The 21,575-nt window shown below is 44.8% G+C and overlaps 1 protein-coding gene across 3 annotated transcripts in view; it reads left to right on the plus strand.

Moving 5' to 3' along the window:
* The window catches only part of KCTD16 (potassium channel tetramerization domain containing 16), a 90,085-nt gene that overhangs the window by 4,571 nt on the left and 63,939 nt on the right, over nucleotides 1–21,575 (plus strand). Inside the window, exons 1-2 of one of the 3 annotated variants that reach the window (XM_037396400.1) lie at nucleotides 3,210–3,755; nucleotides 4,039–5,177. In XM_037396400.1, coding sequence (XP_037252297.1) covers nucleotides 4,346–5,177 — 832 coding nt within the window. In that variant the 5' untranslated portion in view covers nucleotides 3,210–3,755; nucleotides 4,039–4,345. Of the gene's footprint in view, nucleotides 1–3,209; nucleotides 3,756–4,038; nucleotides 5,178–21,575 lie in introns of those variants that run through there. The other 2 variants (XM_037396402.1, XM_037396401.1) reach the window with 2 other exon arrangements.

The raw sequence follows: 21,575 nt of genomic DNA on the forward strand, positions 1-21,575 counted from the left end.
TGGCGAAATATTGCATTAGCTCAGTATTTAGATATGAGATTGCTGAGGAGCACTGAACATTACAGCGTATGTGGTTAAGGATCCTTATGTGGCACCTTGAAGTAATTTCTAAATGGAAGCATAAGCCCAGAACTGGAAGTACTGTTTTTCCTTCTTCCTGTTTTAACTATTATGCTATTTAACATTTTTATTTTAACTGTGTAAAAATCACCCAGAGTGATGAAAGTTTCCGTGTGGCTTTTTAGCTGAAATCTTCTGTCCAAAATCCAACTTAGGTATTTTTTCTTCCCAGCATTACTGCTTCAGTTTGTGCTACATTCAATTGCTACTTCTCTGAGTGCCTTGAAGTTCTGCATGGTGTTGCTAAAAGCTGATAAAGAGTTTCGACAGTTCTCATTATGCGTGGGTGGCTTGATTCGTATTTATAGCTTGTGTATTCACACTGCAAGGTGTAAGGTGATACATATATATACCATTGCTACTACAGACCTAGCTGAATATACCCTTTCTTTCTGACATTCATTGCTGCTTCTTTTACAACACGTGGTTTTAGCACCCACAGAATTTGATGAAGTCAGTTGTCCCATGATTTCCTTAAAACATGAATGCTAATTTAGCACTTTGTCATAAAGAATGACCTCAAACCTGTGAATGATGTCACATCATTAGTGTATTGGGTTTAAGCATAGTTCTGCTGTGACTTTTGGAACATACAATTTAAGCTTGGGCTAAATTTTCCCCTACCTATATTGAAGGTTATGTAGGCATCTGTTAAAACTGAAACATGCTTCCATCCTCTTCCTTTAGATAGATGTTGCTTTTCGTTTTCCATCAGAAGTGTAGCTGCTCTTCAGATGAGCTGTGTTGGTTCTGCAGTTGAATACATAAGAACCTTAGCATGGTCCTGACACACATATTTTACATTTAGGTCACCAGTGTATTTGGCCCTGATGTTTAAGTTTCACTCCTCTCAGGCTGCATTTTTGTGGATTTAGCCAATGGCTTATATTTAGCTGGGAAGCATTATGTGATGCTTTTACTACTGAAGCCATTTCATCAAATGAAGTTATATTACATTACAGTAAAATGATTGGAGCATCCTGTGTAAAGAAATAAAAGCATGTGTTGAATTTTTCATTTATTATTTGAAAAGTGCAGATGCACTTATAAAGCTGTTGTGATTAAAATTCTAAGGTTTTTGTTCCTTTCAAAGGGCAATTCTGATTATAATTTTTCAAAAAGACTCAGAGCTTGAATATCTCTGTATTTGCTAATCACATGATATCCATGTCAGAGTGCTTCACAGAAGCTTGTCAGGAATCGTTTTTTTATAAGACACTCTTTCACCATGCTATTAGCTAAGTGCCTGCACATCAGACTTACTGCGTTGTCTTCACTTGGCTCTCAGAACTTCTGCTTAGGTGATCCTTATCCGCCTGCCTTTGTGGTTTGGATCTTAATCATGTGTGTGATTAGGAATGGCTTCGATGCTTGTTTGAACAAGATCTGGTTTTACAGGGGAGAGTGAATTGATTCTTCAAGCCCTGCCAATATGGCATTAGAACATATTAACTAACATTTATAACAAAACTATTTGAAAAAGCTGATGCAATACTCCTTGCTTTGAACAGGGGCAGCACTAGCGAGCTTAACTCCCAAATGAAGCTATCATTCCATCTGACTGGCCACATAGATGTTAAAGTCCGTATGCATTGACTGTAGCAGCCTCTTAAAAAGTAATGAAGACATCTAAGTTAACATGTTCTCACATCACACCTTTAAATCCTCCTTGCAAGGGTTATGGAGCACTTGACAAGCACTTCTTCACCTGGGCTACCAGAACAGCAAGGGAAGATGCACAATACTTTGTCTTTTCTCTTTCTGAGATACAGTGAGCATTCTCTGTAGCAGTAACAGATCCTGCTGGTTTGAAAATTAGAGATCAGATCCATTAGAAAGAGACAGAACCATGGCTCAGGAGCCTCAAAATTAATGATTTGATTAAGGTAAAAATAGAGGGCTTGGTTAAGTATTCAACTCTCAGATTTGAATTTGGAAAGTCTGTGAGTATACAAATGAATGCAGTATTTGCAGTCAGCAAAACCTATCTGTGTGTGGTGGCTTCCTTGCACAACGATTTTACTTTAAAGCTTCCCCTCCAGGTTTTGGCTAATGTTAGCATAAAAAGCTTTATTTTATCATATGTTTATCATCCTGAGTCACCGATTTTTGCCCAGCACTGATGTGTGCTGGGCACAGAGGTGGACTTCCCTGTTACGGCTGCATGCCCAGTTGTGAGATGTGGTCGGTGCTAGTCGCGGCTGGGATTTGGTGAGCCATTCAAGCAGCTCCACGGCTCAGTTTCAGCCGTCGTTTTGTGCCGTGCTTATGGAACCCGAAGCACGTGCTTAACGTCCGATGTACCGGCCCGCAGCCCGCACCCAGCAGCAAGCCCCCCTGGCCCCGGTACCATCCAGCTCCCCTTTTCCAGCAGCGCTTGACCCTGTGAGAGCAGCCGGGACGATCCCGCGCGGTGGCGGACGCGAGGTGGCGGTGCCGGCGCGCCCACGGCCGCGGGCAGCGCGGGGCGGGCACGGAGCCGCGGCCGCTGCTTCCCCCTCCGCCGTTAAAGGCCCCGCAAATAAAGTGGGCGCGGGACCGCTCCTGCCGCGCCGCGCCTCGCCGGGCTCCCCTCTCCTCCCTCCCTGCCGGCTCGGGCCCCTTCTGGGTCGCTGCTGGGGAGATGAGGAGTGCCGGCAGCGTGATAAAACCACGGTCCTGCCTGACAGCCACGGGCGTGCGCGCCGGCAGCCCTCATCCGCCGGGCGCTCCCGCCCTGCCCGCCCGCCTCGCCGGCTGAAGCCACCGCCGTGTCAGCGCGGAGCCGGGAAAGGCACGTTTCGGCGGCGGGCGGGCAGGGGACGGGCGCTGCCGACCGGAGGGGGACGGAGAGGAACGGAGCGGGGAGGAACTTTACCCGAACTCGAGTGGGGCGGGCGGCGGCGCCCGGCCCCCCGTCAACGGCCCCGGTGCTGCCGCTGTCCGCGGTGCTGCCCCGGCCCGGGGCGCGGGCGCCCATCCCAGCCCGACTCCTTTAAGATGATGCAATCGGCATCGCCCTCCGCGCTCCCGGCCCCGCGCCGCTGAGCAGAGCCGCGCAGCGCGGCGCAGGGGCGCGGAAGCGGCCCCACGGCCCGGCCTGGCGCAGCGGGGCGGAGCGGAGCGGGGCGGCCCCGCAGCGCCCGGGCCCCGGCGGCGGCCCCGGCGGGGATATGGGTGTGCCGCCGGCGGCGCTGCCCGGGTGCCCGCCGCCGCGGGAGCCGCCGGAGCTCGTCAGCCCTTAGCACAGGCTGCGGGGTTTCTGCAAGTCATCTGCGCCGGCCAGAACGCGCACCCTGCGCTCCCCTGGCCCGCGCTCACGGCACCCCGCCGGATTTATTCGGGGGCTTTGTTGTGGTTTTGGTTTGTTTTTGTAGGTTGTGGGGTTTTTTTGTTGTTGTTGTTTTGTTTTTTTTCTTCTCCCCTGTTATGCTGTATGTATCAGTTCCTCTCATCACCTACCACGGTTAACTTTCCTGTGACTCGGTTTAACTCTTGAGATCTACATGGATGTTTAAGAGCACTTTTCTTGCCTTTGCTGTCCCTTGCTGGGATTGGATTTCATACTAACTGGACTCTGTGTGCCTGTATGTGTGTGCTGGGTGTCTTGAAATTTTGCTTTCCTTTACAAGAGCTATGCATTCATTGTAACCAAGGTAAGACTCGCTGTTCTTGTTCCCTCATGTGCATGTCTAAATGAGATGTTTTGTTAAAGACGAAGTATGTTTTTTCTTTTAAACCATGGATTCATATGTAGTCCTTCCATTGATAAGTACTTGTGAAAAACAAGTGTAGAACTTGCAAAAAAAAAAAACAAAAACCGCTTTATAGCAAAAAATCTGTCTTGGCTTTCTAAACTGGTCTGCTTTTTTCTGTTGCAGCTTCTGTGATGCTTAGAAGAATAATTGGTGTCTTTTTTTATGTTTTCCCTTTTGACAGACCTGTGACTGACCGTAGGCTTGGCTTGACCTTGATTTTGATGGCTTTGTTGGAAGATCTAATGATGTGATTGCATTTCATGAAGTGATTGCTCTCCAGCCTCTGTGGCTTAGGGTGTAAGCCACTTCTGCCACACTGTCACTCATGAACAATTCAGATTTTTTTTGAACAAACCTTTTGGCTGTTTTCCTTTTCTCACTTCACCTTTCTCTGCCTGTTTCTCCTAAATGTTGAGAGCCTTATTCTACACTTCGATGTGACTGATAGTCCTGCTGCTTTGGGCTGCTGATTTTTGTTTTAAAGTACAATGGCTCTAAGTGGCAACTGCAGGACTTACCTTCCTCCTCGAGAGCAGGGGACAGGGCTGCACTCCTTCCCAGAGGTAGTGGAGCTAAATGTGGGTGGCCAGGTTTACTTCACTCGCCACTCGACCTTGGTTGGCACCCCTCACTCACTGCTGTGGAAAATGTTCACCCCAAAGAGAGACACAGCCAACGATCTGGCCAAGGACTCCAAGGGAAGATTCTTCATTGACAGAGATGGTTTCCTTTTCCGCTATATTCTGGACTATCTCAGGGACAAGCAAGTGGTTCTGCCTGACCACTTCCCAGAGAAGGGAAGGCTCAAGAGGGAGGCTGAGTACTTCCAGCTCCCAGACTTGGTCAAACTCCTGACTCCTGATGACAGCAAGCAAAGCCCTGATGATTATTGCCACAGTGACTATGAAGAGGTCTCCCAAGGCAGTGACACGAGAATATGCCCACCCTCATCACTCTTACCACCTGATCGGAAGTGGGGATTCATTACCATTGGGTATCGGGGGTCGTGCACTATTGGCAGGGAGAGCCAAGCAGATGCCAAATTCAGGAGAGTCCCAAGGATTTTGGTTTGTGGAAGGATTGCTCTGGTCAAAGAGGTCTTTGGAGAAAGTTTGAATGAAAGCAGAGACCCAGACAGGGCTCCAGAAAGGTATACCTCCAGGTTTTATCTCAAGTTCAAGCACCTGGAGAGGGCTTTCGACATGTTGTCTGAGTGTGGATTCCACATGGTGGCCTGTAACTCCTCAGTGACAGCTTCCTTTGTCAACCAGTACACAGATGACAAGGTCTGGTCCAGCTACACTGAATATGTCTTCTACCGTAAGTACAAGACGTTTCTGAGGGAAATGTAACTGCCTGGTTTAAACTGCTCTTTTCCGTTGACTCCACAATTTTCAAAGCACAGAGAGTGCAAGTTTTGTGTCTGCCACGAACTAAGGCTTTATTTAGATCTGGGGGGATACGCTTCAGCTTCAGCTTTCAAAATGTAAAGCAAGGCTGAACTCAATGGCACGATCTTGGCTAGGTGGCAGCACAGACTGCCAAAAGCACCCCACCTCTGTGGTTTATAGATGCTGATGTCTCTGGCTGTGTAAAGCAGCCATATGACTGCCTTGCACGCTTCCGAGTATGTGCGGGATGCAATATAAGCCTTGCAAACACACTGCAGATTTAATTACAGAAAGTCTTCAAACGGGATTCAATTTACAAAGGTAATAGCTGCTTGATAATAGTCAAGCACAGTCAGCCAAGCCATCTGTCAACAAACCTGACACACTTACACATGGTGAAGGGAAAACAAAATCCTGTCCCCCTGGCTGCTTTTCAGCAGGGAGCCTTCTTGGAGCCAGCTGATGTGCTCTGAAATGAGGGCTCAGAGCAGAGAGGGGCACGCTGCTGTGGCTTGTTATGCAATATGCCTGTGAGAAACAAACTGTCCTCATAATGAGAAGTATCTGCCCTGCTTCCCACAATTGCATCAGATCACATACTGTTGTGGTAATTTTAGCGGATAGCTCTAGCAGGCTCATTAACTTTCTAAGCTGATATTCAGGTAGAGGCACCGTTACCAATGGTAACATGAGAGTAATTCTGATTCTGTAATTCTGTATCAGAAAATAATTCCACAACTCCTGTGCTTAAATGTTGGAGAGATTCATGGGACTGTTTTCGTTCCATTTCCATTTCAAGAACATGAAGGATGGAACATTTCCCAAGTCCATTTGTAGAAAAAGGCTTTAGCCAGCTGCTGCTTTGGACAGCAGGGCTCAGAGAAGGCCAGTGCTTTGCTGGCAGACCTGCTGCCCTGTGTGTGGTGCTTACAGTTAGCAGGCTTAGTCACGTGGAGAGCTGACAAAAAGTTTTAGATGAAAGATGTATCAGGAAGTGCATAGTTTGTGTGTAATACTGGATTCAGCGCCATCTACTCTTGTGTCTGGGCTCAACAGGCAGCCCTAATCTGCTTATGTAATGATGCTTAAGTTAGCATTCTGAAAAGCCATCTGTATTTTTGACATGCATAGATTTACTTAAAATTAGTTTTCTAGCTGGATTTCTTAGCAAAACGTTTCTAAGGTCATGGATCTGCTTAGATTCCAACAGGGATGGATGATTTCTATTATTAGGCTTCCTCTGTTTGAAATCATAGTGCCTTGTACTAGTTATAGGAGGAGAATCAATGTAGTTAAAGGAATGGATTCGAATAAATTGTGTTTGCATTTATATTTAAAATCATAAAAAATGTAAGTTCCTTATTTTCTAATTGAAGAGAGGATGAATGTAGGTTTTGCATGAATTAGCAAACACAGACTCCTGATTTTCATATTATTTGAATTTTTATCTTCAAGGATTGCTCATTGCTTCCACATCACTATGGCTAGAGTTAGGTACCAAGATGCACCCAGTCAACCTGAAAGCAGGCATGATATCTACAGAATTCACCTGGAGCAAAAGAACGCTCTTTCCAAATCTCCTAAAATCATTTCATTCTGAATTTCCAAAAATCATTTCATTTGAAACTTTGAGGACCAGTAAAACTGACATCTGGCTTTCTAGTGGAACATTACAACTTCTCTGCAGCTGCTTAGCCATAATTATTTAATTAGAAGCTGCCAACTGTGTCTATATAAGCATTAATTCATCAAGCTGTTGTGATCAGGTTGATGGGCCTAAACATGGGAGGTGTCTAATACAACTGGTTAGGCAGTTGCAGAGGTGGTCTTTGTGGAGCCACTTAGTAGCTCCTGTGAAATGCACAGCTGGAAGGACTCTTCAGAGCTGGGAAAAGATGATTACTTCCAAAGGAGGAAGAATAGAGGGAGGAATGTTTTTTTTGATACACCAAATACATTGTACTCCAAATAGTACTCAGTAGTAGTAAATGCCTGTGGTTGGAGCAAAGATAAAGAACATTCTTGATGTGTGAGTAGATCAGATGGCCTGAAAAGGGTGTAAACTGTGCAGCTACCCACATGGGTACAGTGTGTGCTATTAACAGAATTACATGATTAATATTGCATGATGTTTTCTCCCCTTGTTCACATGCAGGTACCATTAAGGCTAATAGGAGATTCATGTTCTATGTGGAGGAGGTTTTCCCAAAATGCAGGGCACACGGAAAGCATCCAGTACAGCAAACATGCAGCTGTTTTGCTGAGTGGGTGGCAAGATGGGCTGCAAAGCCGGCACTCGCGATGACAGTGCAATCCTTGGAGCGCAGCTGGGCTCCACTCCAGTTTCAAATAGGCTGATGCAAAGGAGGGTTTGGAGACGGGCTGTGTTGCTGTGTTAGAGTCACAATTAAACAGTTTTTTGAAACACAGTTCCTGTGTGGTGGGTAGGCGGGAGTCACAGCCTGGCTCCTGCTCACAGGTGGGGTATGAGCTGAGGAAAGAAGTGAGGTTCTACTCATACATTTTCTTTTCCTCCTGTTTCTTTTATGTCAGAGATGTTTACTTAAATGTTATGCTGGCTAAAACTGGATTTCTGACTTGAGCGATTTTGTGGGTTTCACCCCTCCCTGTTGTTTTGATGATCTTAAAGTAAAACCTCATCTCCAAACGCTCCCATTTTTGAAGAGGGTGATAGCCTGTGCTTTGATCTTCATTTTTACACGTTTTCAACCTTTACAATGGGATGAATCAAAAGTGTGCACTTGAACATCTGGTACATGTTGTGGTGGGGCGGGGGGTGTTACAGCATATGGGCTGTCTTAGCCTTTTCTAGCCTGGCCCTATTCCTAACTTTGCAGTGGCAGCAGCCCATTCTTTTTCACCACCTCTCATAACCTACAAACCAGCTTTTTGTGCCTCATTCCAGTCTTGCAGCATTGCTAGGACTGTGGGTGACAGTCCTGCACGTGGATGTTGTGATTGCCAGAAAAGCAAAATAACAGGTTGGAAACAGAGAAGGCTTTAGCTTCTGACAGCAGATCAGCAACACAGTAGGCTGTGTGCATGTCTGCAGAGCAGCTGGGAACCAAGTGACATGGCGGTGGGATGGGATTCGGAAAAACTACATGGTGGCCTCTGTCTGCATATTGCTATTGCCCCCAAAACCCTGATGCCACATCCTTTCTCTGCTTGTCAGTGGCTGAGACTGTGATAGGCTCTTAGAACAGTTCACTGTACAGAGGGGAGATCTTGCCTCCAATATATCACATCAGACCCCTTGCTTTTGCTCTCATGGCTCCCTGCACAGCTGTGCATAGCACCATCAAGGAGCACGGCTGGCACCACAATGAGCAGGTTGCGCTCTGCTCAGCTGGAGCAATAAAGTGCGGGGTGAGGAGAGCTACTAGGCAAGAGCAAACAAATATAGAAGGAGGACAGATGGAGGAAAAGGAGAGGAAATTCACATGCAATCTGGAGACAAAGAACCAGGGGAAAGATGGGTGTACTGACAACTACACCACGACACAGTGAGGGAGAATTTGTTAGCTATATCAAGCCTTCAGTTTAACCCAAATGTTTTCTCGCAACAAGCAGGTGGAGAGGGGTTGACAAATGCTCCTTCAAGTTCTCTAGCAGAAAAGAATACAGGGATTTAGACAGATGACTGTCCGTGCCCTTCCTAAGGCCATCCTTCAAAGTCTGAGCAAGCATGAGAAAATCAGGACAATCAGTATGATTTGCATAAGCCTTGCCTTGCTCTGTCCCTCTTCACATCTGCACATGTGGAGCAGCTCAAGCACCTGCAGATGTTCAAAGGAAGCCATGAGACATTCCTAGCACTGTGGCTCTGAAAGCCAAAAATTAACAAGGCTCTTGCTCCTGAAGGACATGTGCTGCCTCTGCTCTCTCTAGTGACATTTGTAAATTTTGGTTGCCTCACCTTACTCTTTCAAGAAGGTGCTGGCTGGGTGTGCTTTTCAGTTGCTGGTAGTCAGGGGGTATGCAGAAATGTTTGTGAAGCAGGTTTCAGATTATCCTGGAGTAAACAGATGAATCCTCTTGGGTGGGGATGTGCAGGAGGGAGGAGAAATGCCAGGTGATACCCTTTGTGAATGCGCTGTGATGGCTGTTTATCGGACATGTTGGGATAATCATCACATCCTTTGTACAAGATGATCTACTTGGGATTAATGCAGCCAGCTGTGACCCATCACTCTGTATGTGTGAACAGAGCTAAAAGATCCCAAACTGATATACATACCACTGACTCATAAATTAATTGTGTGGCAGAAATTTGACTGACAAAACTGAATGCTCTTGCACATTGACACCTGCACTGGTAAGATGTGGAAGAGGAATATCACTTATTTTCCCTCTTTAAAGTAAGACTGTCATATGTCCTAGTAGTTGGTTCTGTCTGGTTTTAAATCAGTGAAGATCAAAATGACCCAAAAGATAACAAAAAAAAGTCTAATCCAATGAATACTGCAAGCTTCCTTTCCTGTTGAGAGGAGGTGTTTGTATTTCCAGGTAATTATTGTCATCATCAATGACTCTGGTCCATCCTGCCATACAAAACTCTCTCTCACAAGGATGATTGTTTGCAGGTGATGGGGCTGTCACCAGCCAAGTCTGTTAGCATTTTTTGGTCAGACTTGAGTGGCAGTTGATTTTTTTCCAGTTTGTTATGGCAGGCTGAAAAACCTCCAGAGTTTTTGACTAGTTAGTCCATAGCTGAAAAATGCTATTATTTATTGGAAATCAATATGGTCAAATCTGATTGTTAGATTAGTGTAAGAATCTCCAGCTCAATGGATATCTGAAACAAAATTTGGTAAAAAAGTTGGTTGGTTATAGGACACGGAGTTCATCCTAACAATGTATGAACAGTGATGTTCAGGAAATGACAAGCATGGCTTTTGGGTACTGGCCTTTGTCTCTCTCCAGTATTCACAGCATGGCTAGTTATCTCATAGCCCTTTGAGTATGATCTTCATTGACTTGAATGTTTGAGAGAGATGTTTATCATCAGTGTACAGGTCTGTTACTTTGCTGCTCCAAAATACCACTTAGCAATGCAAATCCTCCCTCTGTCACAGCACCCGTGTAGCAACTAGACAGATATCCCACCAAGGAAAATTCTTACCCCTCTGTCCTGTGTCCGTGGAGGTCTCTGTGGTGGAAGGGGGTTTGTGAGTTCAGGACATAAAATGAGCACTGCCTGAAGAGGTTGAGAGGGGTTTGGTCTGGTGTTTGCAACTTCCCTCCCTTTCCGAGCTGTCAGAAGGGCTGTGTGTGCTTTGTGCAGTGCAGGTATCAGGGAAGGAATGGAAATATTCATGCTGGCTTCAGCAAATTGAGGGCCTGGTGGCATGCACAGGCTGTGGTCGCATCCTCGCTGTGCCTGGCCACCACTTCTGCTGCTGCAGGACCAACAGGTAATGGGCTGGAGGCAGAACCTCATTTGTGAAGCTTGCATCGCTGCTGCTGCTCTGTGATCCGGAAAGAGACTGTAATGACTGAAGGATTAACCAAGGAGGGCTGGCATTTGGGCGAAAGTAAATAAATAAATAAATAAATAAATAAATAAATAAATGTATTTTAAACTGCAGTCTTGAGCTGGATGTTTTCCAGGAACAGTGCACGTGAGGTCCCACAGCACTGTTTCAGTAGGCTGATCAGAGGAGGGTTTTGCTCTAATAAAAATAGATGTGCACCAGTGAGATATTCCCGGGCTGGTGTCCTGGGGAGGTGTGGAAACAGGGAATGCCTGGTCTGCTGCCCTGGGAGGGCAGCGAAGCAGCGTGGAATGGCTCCTGCCACCTGGTTTGCTGCAGGTTTATTCAGCCTGGTGAGGTCTGGCCTTGTTTAAAACTTGCTGAAATATAGTTGTAGTTCTTAGGAAAACAAAATCAGAAAGAGCAAAGGAATGTAAATAAGAAAACATAACACAGATATTTGCTGTTCAGTGAATATCAGCAACATATTGTACACACAGACAAACACTTCCTTGGAGCAGGTTGCATTTTTTTTCTGTCCAGCCATCCTGGATTTGTTTAAATTTGTAAACACAACATTTTCTGTTTCTTCCCAGCCCCTCCCCCCCCCAGTTTTTCAAGTTCAAGGCTAACATACAGTAAATATGGAGACAAGAAGCAAAATCTAAATTACATGTTTGCAAAGAGTAAGAGCAACCTTTTATGAAACTTGCTCAGTACTGTATTTTTTGTAAAAGAAAAAGATTGACCGAAGTGACTTTGTCTTGGTGGAATTGCTTAAACTGTCACTAAGGCATAACAGTGAATGAGCTGACAAGACCACAGAATCCGGCTTGAGTAATTTCCCCCTGCTACTTCCTGAAGATGTGCTCAAGTTGATACTGGAATACATTAAATATTAAATATGGAATACATAAAAAGTAAAACATTGCTGCTATTATTGTGCCTTCTAACATTGACCCAAGTGCTTAGGGAACAGTGGAGCTTAAACTTCAAATCTGTTGGAGCATGTTATTCTGATGGCTGGGAAGTGCTGAACACCTGCAATGCCTCTTAAGTCCATAAAGAGTCATGACTAATATGCAATATAAAAGCGTAGTGCATAGGATAATGTCTCCCTTCGGGTTCAGTGTAGGACGCTGGTGTTATTTCTGTGCTAATGGCCTTTAGTATGGCCTTCCTAGGAACTTTGGACTCTTCTTTTGGAAAGAATGTCCCTTGGTATTATCTCTGCTAGTAGAATCTGGGTGAATAAACTAGAGAATGAACAGCAGTGTTTGGGGCAATCAGAGTACTCTGTAGCCTGTTTTTCCTCATTTTCCCAAATTAGCTTGTTAAATTAGTTTTCTAATAATATTTAAAGGAAAGCGAGAAGTCTAGAATTGTGAGAATACTTTTTATATTTCAATAGTAGGGTATAAGCTTTTTTTGTGATCCTGTTGACCGCTTTCTGTTGACTATCAGTCATGTGAAATGCCTTTCCATCTGTAAGCTGGTATGAGCCCTCTGCAGCTGTGATAACCAGTTGGACTTAGGAAGCTGGTTAATAAATCACTAGTGTTAAAAATTTTCCAGTGCTGCTTCTGAATCTACTACAAAGTAATTAGTGATTTATAGGAGCTCATTGATTAGCTGCTAAGGCAGCTAAAAATTTCCTCTACCAAAAATACAGTGAAGAGAACCCTGGTCATCCTGATTTGCAATCTGTCCTGAAAAACTCCTTGAAAGTCTACATGTGAAAATCTCTGTAACTGTGCTCCGGACACTGGGCTCTGGAGTTTGTTGGAAAAAGACTACAACATTCCCAAACCTTTTATTTCAAACAGGGATATTAACCTGAGTTTTGTTGTGCATTTCTAGAAGAACAGAATAACTTTGGAGTGAGTAACAGCCCTAATGATGAGCTCAGAGCTTCGAGCTGGACTGCAGGTGGGAATGGAGATACAGTCCTGCTGTTTGGGCATTAGTCTTTGGCCAGGGCCTGAAAGCCAAATTTAAAGGAAAAATTTTGTCTTTGCATATTTTGGAGGAGATTTATTTCAAGACTTCAGACTGAATTTCCATCAAACTGAATCAGAGTATATTTTTACACCAGTATTAAATCAGGCTGAAATAGAACCCAGTGGAACATGCTGATTTTGACCGAATTTTGCACCTTAAACATTCTCAAAGCCAAAAACCCAGAGCAAAGCTTGAGTGAGCAAAAAGCATGCCATCAAAGAGCTTGAAAAAATGTTTATTTGTACTCCTACAAAGGGAATTTTACTGATTTTTTTCTCAGCTCAGAGGTTTCACTGGTAGTTTGGGGAAGTCCAACATTTCATTCCACAAAGGACCAGAAGGATTGCAGAGGGTAATCCCAAGACTGGGGTGTGAAGATGGCATCTTGCAAATTTACTATTTGCATGCTCATATGAAAATGTCATTACCGATAATCAGTAAAACTAAATATTGCACCTGTATTGGTAATGGATGCTTCCATATAAAATTTGAACAGTTTTCTCTTGCAGTGTTGTTGCCTTGGTGTGTGGTCATATGGCAAATGAGCTGGGCATCAGAGCAGAAGACGGGGGATTCTGAAAAAAAATGAGGTGTTTCACTGAAGATCTAAAATTTCCTAATCTACCAACATGCAAAATTCAGTAAGCAGGAATTTGATGAGTTGCTGGGTTTTTTTTAAAGTATGCTGGCTTTGGTTTTCTTTGGTTTACTGTCTTAGTTTTCAGGTGATCATCGAAGTCAGTGTAGGGAGCTGGTCCTCAAAAATGTGCCTGGTTCTTTTAGTTTGGTATGGTGTTACAACATAATTATGTGTATGTGTGTAAATTACCACTGTCCTCTTGCAGAATTAAGGAGGGAATTCTGTTTCTGAATTAATGGCCCAATAGTGGTCAGTGGTAATAGAATGTTTATGCATAAATAATAATATTTATTGTATCATTTATTACCTCTATTGTTAATTTTGTAGTTACAGGCAGAGGAGCTCAGGTTAATGACAAAAGCTCTACTGATCCCAGTAGAGCTGCACCAGCTATCACAGCTGAAGGTCTGGCCAAGCATTTCTGAGCACATTATCCCTGTACTGCTTCTTACCCTGGCAAAAGTGTATGCTCCCATGTGGTCTGGCTAATTAGAAAGGTTTGCTACAGAAGATACTTCCTTGTTTGACATAGCAAATATATTTAAAGTACTTTATTTAGGTACAGCTGGGTTTTCCTGAGAGGTCACTATGGGAAACCTGTTGCTGACAATTTCTTGAAAGCTGGGTTTCTTTTGTCTCTTAGGTTTGATCATGATCATGAGCTGTAACCTGAATGCTTTTCTCTGATCAATTTACTTCTCTGTCAGTCCTGCCAGTATTGGGTAGAATGACTTTCTCTCAATTGCCTGTTAAGCCCAAAGACTTGTAGGTTAGAGAGGTTTTATAGCCATGGCTCAAATAAATCCTTTTGTTCTCTTGGACGTTGTTTAACCTAAGCCACGTGCAGTGCAAGGATGTCTTTACTTTCCCTGGTGAAGCCACAATTATCAAGATGCAAAAGCATGTGTTTCCTAGCTGGGGGAGGAGTATTTTCTAGGTATTCTTGATTTCATTCATTTGTGAGTATTCAAGAGAACAAAGTCTCTATTCTCTCAAGTCAATGCACTTCTATTACGTGAGCATTAAATCATTCCCTTCTTTCAATTCAGAGTCTGCAGCTAGAAAGCTGGTCTGCCTTACTTTAAGTAGACAAAGGATATTTAAATAAGGATGCTGATAAAAATGCATTCACCAGTAAAGATCTGATTAAAGAATCTGCTGCTTTAAAGAGTTCTGTAGGTGAAGGCAGAAGTCAAAAGATACTGTTGCAGAGGGATTGAGAAGCTGGTTTAAGTTTCGTCAGTGGGAAGAATTCCCACAACTCTGTGATATCCCCACTGCTGGGGAGAGACCAGGTCCCTCCCCACAGACCCCTCTGCTGCAGCTCCCGGCGCAGGGGGCTTTGTACTGAGGCCAGATCAGCTCTTCCAACCCAAGCAATGGTGCTTCTGATTTCAGAAGTCCAATGAACATTTTCATGTTACTGTAAAGATGAACATTTAGTAGCCATAGTATTTGTTCCGTGCACTGCTTTTGATGCCCTACATCAGGGGTCCTCAAACTATGTCCTGTGGGACAGATATGGCCCCCAGGGTCCTCAATCCGGCCCCCAGTATTTACAAACACCCCCCCGCCCCCACCCCCCCACCCCCCTGTCACTGGGGGTTGGGGGGGAAACCAAGCAGCCGCAGATGACTTTCTGCCACTTCATCCGTGCGCCAGCCTCCTGTTTAAAAAGTTTGAGGACCCCTGTCCTACATGATGGAAATAAATAAATAAAATAACTTCCTTCCCAGAAGGACAGTATTGTCACACTATTTGGACTTAGAATAGAAACAGATGTCACAACTAGGGTTTTTTTTCTTGGTTTATGTCTGTTAGTTGCTTTGGATTGGTTTTTTTTGCTTGCAGAATGGGCAATAAATAGAACTGAGTCTACCTTCCATTATAAAGATAGAACAAAATTTCTCAGATATGGGATTAGGCAGCCCATGGTAGTTTGCAACCTGTTGAGACTGGCAGATCTATTGGAGGGCAATCAAACCCTGCTCTAATTTCCACTTCTAAATCTTCAGAATACTTGACTTGTACCTAGGAAGCATCAGTATTTATACAGATTTTCTGGGTTTAAGAAGTCTGAATAACTTTTCCTGTGCCAGAACTTGAAGGACTGAAGAAGATGATCCATTTGAAACTCTTAATAATTGCATCCTTTCTTCCTCAACAGCAGCCCACATGTTTCCAGTCAGGCTGGTACAAAGCAGATGGCACAGCAGCAGCCAAGGCCTGTCACGTGGGCAGGATGATTGGTTTGTCTGCCTCTCCCTGGGCATCTCTGCAGTCTCTTTGATTTCAACAAATAAGGGATTCAGACCCCCTGTCTGAGGTTGCGCTTCCTCTGGCCATGAGATGTGTCCCATCCCCTTTGACTGGGTGTTGCACACTGTCCCATGCCCAAATAAATTTGCTGCAGTAGCACAGAGGTTTCAGTTTGTGTATTCACAATCCAGCAACAACAGACTCAGGATCAAACCAAATCTGGCAAAAGCCACAGCTCCCACAGCAAGCATTCATAGCTGCTGGCAGCAGAACTGAATTTTGTTCATTTGTACGTTTCTTTTCCAACTTTTGCTTGTGGCTTTGGTACAAACAGCATCCTATTGAAGTGCATCTAAATACATTAATAGATTTTCTTTACAAGAAGACACTCAACCTACAGACAGCAAAAGAAAAGCAAACCTTCCCACTAACTGTTTGGGAAATAGCCTCTCTACTGTGTGCCTGCTAATAAAAGTGCCATAGAAACCAATCATTTTCGGATGAAAGCTAAAAGCTACATGACAGGTAGTAAATAAATAATTGCAGGGAAACATTGCACATAGATTACTTGGGGAACAGGATTTAATTAAAATTTGTGAACATGCCTACGTAGTTCCACTGATCAGGAAAAAATGGATATGTGCTACGTCTGTAAGATTTACTCACTTGATGGTGTTTTGCCTTCCTTCACTCCGTCAGTTTCATCCACTTTATATCCTGCAGTGGTAAGATAACGCATTTCTGGTTTTCTTTCTTGAAGAAATTGATCCTAAGAAACACCAGACATGATGTATGGTTTGTAACTCTATAATATTTCTAAGGAAAAAAAAATCACTGAAGAAGGCTGGGCAAGTATTATATTAATTTCCATTTTAAAATGTTGTTTTTTTTTTCCCACTAGGAGCAATAAAAAATATGCAAAGGCTTTCAGCATCCTCTCTAGCAATAATTAGTTAAAAGATGTTATAAATCTTGCTAGGCTAATTTAGCAAGGTAGGTTTTTTTAGACACTTCACAAGACAGTTTTTTGCCATTGAATCCAAACTCATCCCTGGATTCACAATACCAGCCACTCTGGGTCTTGCTGGGGTCTCAGCATCTCCTCTTTCTTCCATAACAGAGACAAACAGAAGTCTTGGAGGTGACTGTGACTGGTACCTGGCAGAGGTGCAGAAGGACCAGGCAGTCACAGCCACCTCCATGGTCCAGCACAGGGCACTGGAGTGGTGCCAGGGGACTTGAACCTCATCGCAGCAGTTATGGATGTCTGTTCTGGAAAGGCTTCACTGGGGCTGCCATCTCTGCAGGATGGCAAACTGTTGTTCTCAACTGATATTGTTGAGAACAAAATATATTCCACGAGAAGCATGAGAGTTTTTTCTGTTCATTTTTCAGTCTTCACATGTCCTGCCTAAATTTCCTTTTTATATTAGGGCTGTGAGGCAGCTCCTGGAGTGCCGTTGATGGCCTGGGCCTCTTTCCCCCACCCCAGGGAGAACAGCAAGCACCCTGATTCATTTTGCTCCAAGTTGGCTGCTTTTTGTTCCCCGTCTCATTAAAGTATGGCAGCAAGTTGTTTGGTAAATGAGGAGGCTGCTGTCCTTGCTAGCATAATTGTGATTTGGCGTATTGGTACAGTATTAAAATTCCAATTGAACAGATGGTGTCAGGATTTTAACTTATGCTTATGAGATACAGATGGTCCAAGGACTGAACTTGTACACTAGCTATTTTTATTTTTAACAGGTTAAGAAAAAATCACTTTTTTGACTGTTGTTACTATTTACTGTGAGGGCAGCGAGGTGCTGGCACGGGCTGCCCAGAGCACCTGTGGGTGCCCCATCCCTGGCAGTGCCTAAGGCCAGGCTGGACGGGGCTGGGGGCAACCTGGGCTGGTGGCCGGTGTCCCCGCCCCTAGCAGGGGGTTGGAACCAGATTAACTTTAAGGTCCCTTCCAACCCAAACCATTCTACGGTTCCATGGTTATTGCTCTATGTGTCATTTTTCTTTCCCTGTGCATGCGTGCATGCGTGCATGCATTCATGTGTGTGTCTGTGCAAGTGTACAAGTCTTCTCAAAATCCCTTTTCCGTGTGACTTTAGATTGAAAACAGCCCTATTTCTACCTAAAACTCCTCTCTCTATATGTACTGTTTCCTTCTCAGTGGCCCTTTTATTTCCCCTTAGACCTGTTGCTGTTCTTCTGGAGAGGTGTGGGTTTGAGGATGGGTCTGGCGGGGTTGCACACTGGAGCTTGGCAGAGGTGCAGGTTCCCTGTACTCAGCCCAGCCTCCTCAGGAGAAATCTGCCCGGGTCCCCAGGGCAAGCAGGTCCTATGCAGGGCTCGCAAGGAGGTGGCTGCTCCAACCCCCCCCTTGGCTCTGAATCCTCTGGCAGGGCTTGTGCAGCCAGGGAGTGCCACACAAGCCGCATACAGCTGGTGTGACTGAGGGTGCTAGGGCAGGGTTCTGGCTGCACTGGAATAAATGCAGATGACCCCACTTTTATGCCAGTAAAGACTGATGCTTATTATCTAATCCTGTCATGAAACACGGTTATATTTTCATCACAATTTATAAGCTTATTTAATCTTTTATAGAAAAAACATAAAATCTGCTACTATGAATTATTAATGTCCACCTCAATATTTTACACCTACTACATAGTACCAATTTTCATGCTAAGGTATCAGTGTTTTGCATAAAGCACCTGTGTACATTTTCCGTACTGTTTCTATTGCCCCATGTCATATACTCAAGGGAAGGATGTGTGAGCATATTTTTCAAGCAAGTCTCTTGTGTACCAGCCTTGATTCTGCTTTGGCTTCATGTCTACTGGGGGCTGCAGTTGGTAGCATCTTCTTGGAGGGGTGAGGTTTGATGTGGCTCACTAATCTTCCTTTTTGGCAGGGGTGTTTGCTGTGTGCAGCTGGTCACAGGGAAGCTTGTGCCAGTCCAATGTTGGTGTTTGATTCAGAGCCCAGTCCAGGAATCAGGAGAGTCCCAGTGCCTCCTACACTGAAACAAGCTGTAGGTATTTGAGATCTTTAGATTGGGGAAAACAACATATCCCAAGGGTTAAATCATTGAGTAAGTGTCTACCCAGCTTACTCCTAACAAGGGAACATGTTTCTGAGATCTGACTGTGATCAAGTGACTGGACCAGCAAAAATAAATCTTAGTCTGTTACCTGTCTTTGATGCATTTCACTTGTACATCCTGGCGATAGCAGCTGCAGGGAAGGTTTCCATGAAAGACAATGCAAACATTTAACACAAGGGCAAGGATGCCAGTTGCAGGTGTAGGTACAATTGGGTTCATTTATTCCTCCCTCATGCCTGCTGCCATTACTCATTCCTCTCGCATGCAAATGTACAAATCTCCCTGCTGCTTGTGAAAGCCCACAGTGTTTTAGAAGACACTGTTCCTGCCCATAAAGCACAGTGGGTCTGGGAGCACAGTGCTAACAGGATGGAGGCACTTTCCTGTGGCAGGGACCTGGCACCGCAAGACCCCCATCTCCCTAGGTCACCATTCAGGGCCCTCAGCTGCAGTTTTTCGTGCTTCCTGGGAAACTGGTGGAGAATGTAAAGGTCTTTGGTAGCAGCTGGGCTGGAGGGTGCAGTGGGGGGCTGGCTGGGGGATTGCAGGGATGCTTGGGCAGCCTGCAGACCAGAGTGCTGCTGAAGCATATCTCCAAAGGCTGTGAGATGTCTTGTCCCCATGGGGCTGGCATGTCCCCTCTTGCTGGGGCGGCTGCACTGATGCAGAAAGGGCTTTTGGGATCACCTGGAGCACAAAAAATTGCCCTCCCACCTATTTCTGATAATTAGTATTTTCCATAATTATCCTGCATAAGATGACATTGACCGAGAAGCCCATGCCATAGCCAGAGGTGTTTGAGCTAATTTAGTTTTCCTGGGAGGGAAAGGGAAGGGTAGGCTGTGTACAGCACCAGGGCTGCCTGGCACTGTGCCGCCGAGGGGCATGCATCAGCCTCTCCTCTGCTCAGATGCTTAAGTACTAATGGGGGCAGGGTGAGTGGGTGAGTGAAATAATGAATATTTCATGGGAAAACATTACAACACTGTATATGAGAGAGCAACTGACTCCATCACATCCTCACAGCTACCTCCTTGCATTAGACAATGCATTTTTTTCTCTTGGGTTACCTGATGGGGAGCAAGGCAGTGAGAGAGGAAAGGCACAGCGCACTGATCCAGGCTGCCACCTTCTCCCTAGCGAGCATAAATATTTGAAAGTTTGTGTTGCTGCTTCTGAACAAGGGGATTAAAGAGCTCTGAAATATTAACTTCTTGCACTTAATAGAAGCATAGAATGGTTTGGGTTGGAAGGGACCTTAAAGATCATCTAGCTCCCACTCCCCTGCCATGGACAGGGACACCTGCTGCTAGACCAGGTTTGTTCAAAGCCCCGTCCAGCCTGGCCTTGAGCACTGCCAGGGATGGGGCATCCACAGTTCTCTGGGCAACCACCCCCAGTGCCTCACCACCCTCACAATGAAGAATTTCTTCCTAATATCTAGTCTAAACCTACCCTCTTCTAGTTATGCTGTGTTGAAAGATTTTCTTCAAAACCACAGCCCCTCTGCTCTGTGGGATAGGAAAGGGGTCTCCCTCTGCCCCTGGAGTTTATGGGCAGCAGTGACCCCCTCTTTCCATCACTGGGGGAGATCTCCAAGCTGGTGGGGCCTTGGTCTGCTGGGAGCAGGTTATGGCTTTACACTGTCCTTTTTGCCCACTGGAAACCCAGGGATCATCCCCCTGTGGTGCATCACCATGGCACTTAGTGTTGGTGGCCTCTCTGCCCTGGCAGTTTCTGCCACCCGCTCTTCTCCATGCAGGTGTAGCTGTTACTAAGCTGTTTGCTGGCACAGACTGGTACTGGGTTGCTTCATCCTCACTAATGATGTCCCACGTCCCCTCAGCATGTGTGCATCACCCTTCTGCCTGTTCCCTGCCAGCTGTGTCTGTGGGATTGTCATCCCATGCAGATCTTCCCACACTTTGCACCCTACACCTTGATGGCTCAAAATCAAACCACACCTTGAAATCAGCACCAGTACATCTGCTTATGTTATACAGCCATGAAGCCAAACCTGAATTCCAATATCATATTCCAAGTGGCCACCATGCTGTTAAGTGACATAAACCATCACCTTGGGGAGACAGAAATTTTCCCGTACCTGAATTTCCTGCACCTGACCCTGACAGGTTTGTCCACTGCATGGAGTAATAATAAGTATGTAATGGTATGTAAAGTAAATGGAATAATTAAAATATTAGCTAGAATGTGTTTGCTCAGCTGTAGTGACAACTTTAGTTACACACTGTATTTTTTGTTTGCAGATGCAGCTTTTACAGAGCCATGGCTATGGGACAGATTAAATATTGTTTGAAAAAGTGATCAGAGATTTTGTTTGCAATCATGCTGTAGCTCTTCTCTAAATATTGGAGGCATTTTAAATTGGTTTGTATTGGTAATAGCATTGTAATGCCTTTTCTTGCTTGTACAGATTGTCAGTGTTTTAATGTGCTTATTCCCAAGGGATGGAGCAACTAAAAAGAACAGATTAAGTTAAACCTTATAGAACATTTCGTTAGGGAAAATCATATTTCCATCATCTTCTGCGCTCACTTGGTATGCAGTGACACAGCCAGTTTGGAAAGACAGATCAGGTTTGATAAATTCATAAAGGCACAGTTTGCCAAAAGCTGTTTGGATGTACGGGAGTCACATTTTTACTGAGCTGTTCTGAACACGTCCACCTGGATATAACCTCATATAAAACAATCCCCTTCCGCAGGACATATGTCCTGTATGTCCCGAAAGGAGACTGAATCCATCTGATGAGCCCTTGCTCATCAGCCCATGGAGTTGACATGTACTAACCACAAGGTTCTGAGTGAA

Source organism: Falco rusticolus, chromosome 8 (genome assembly GCF_015220075.1).
Source record: "Falco rusticolus isolate bFalRus1 chromosome 8, bFalRus1.pri, whole genome shotgun sequence".
Classification (NCBI taxonomy): Eukaryota; Metazoa; Chordata; class Aves; order Falconiformes; family Falconidae; genus Falco; species Falco rusticolus.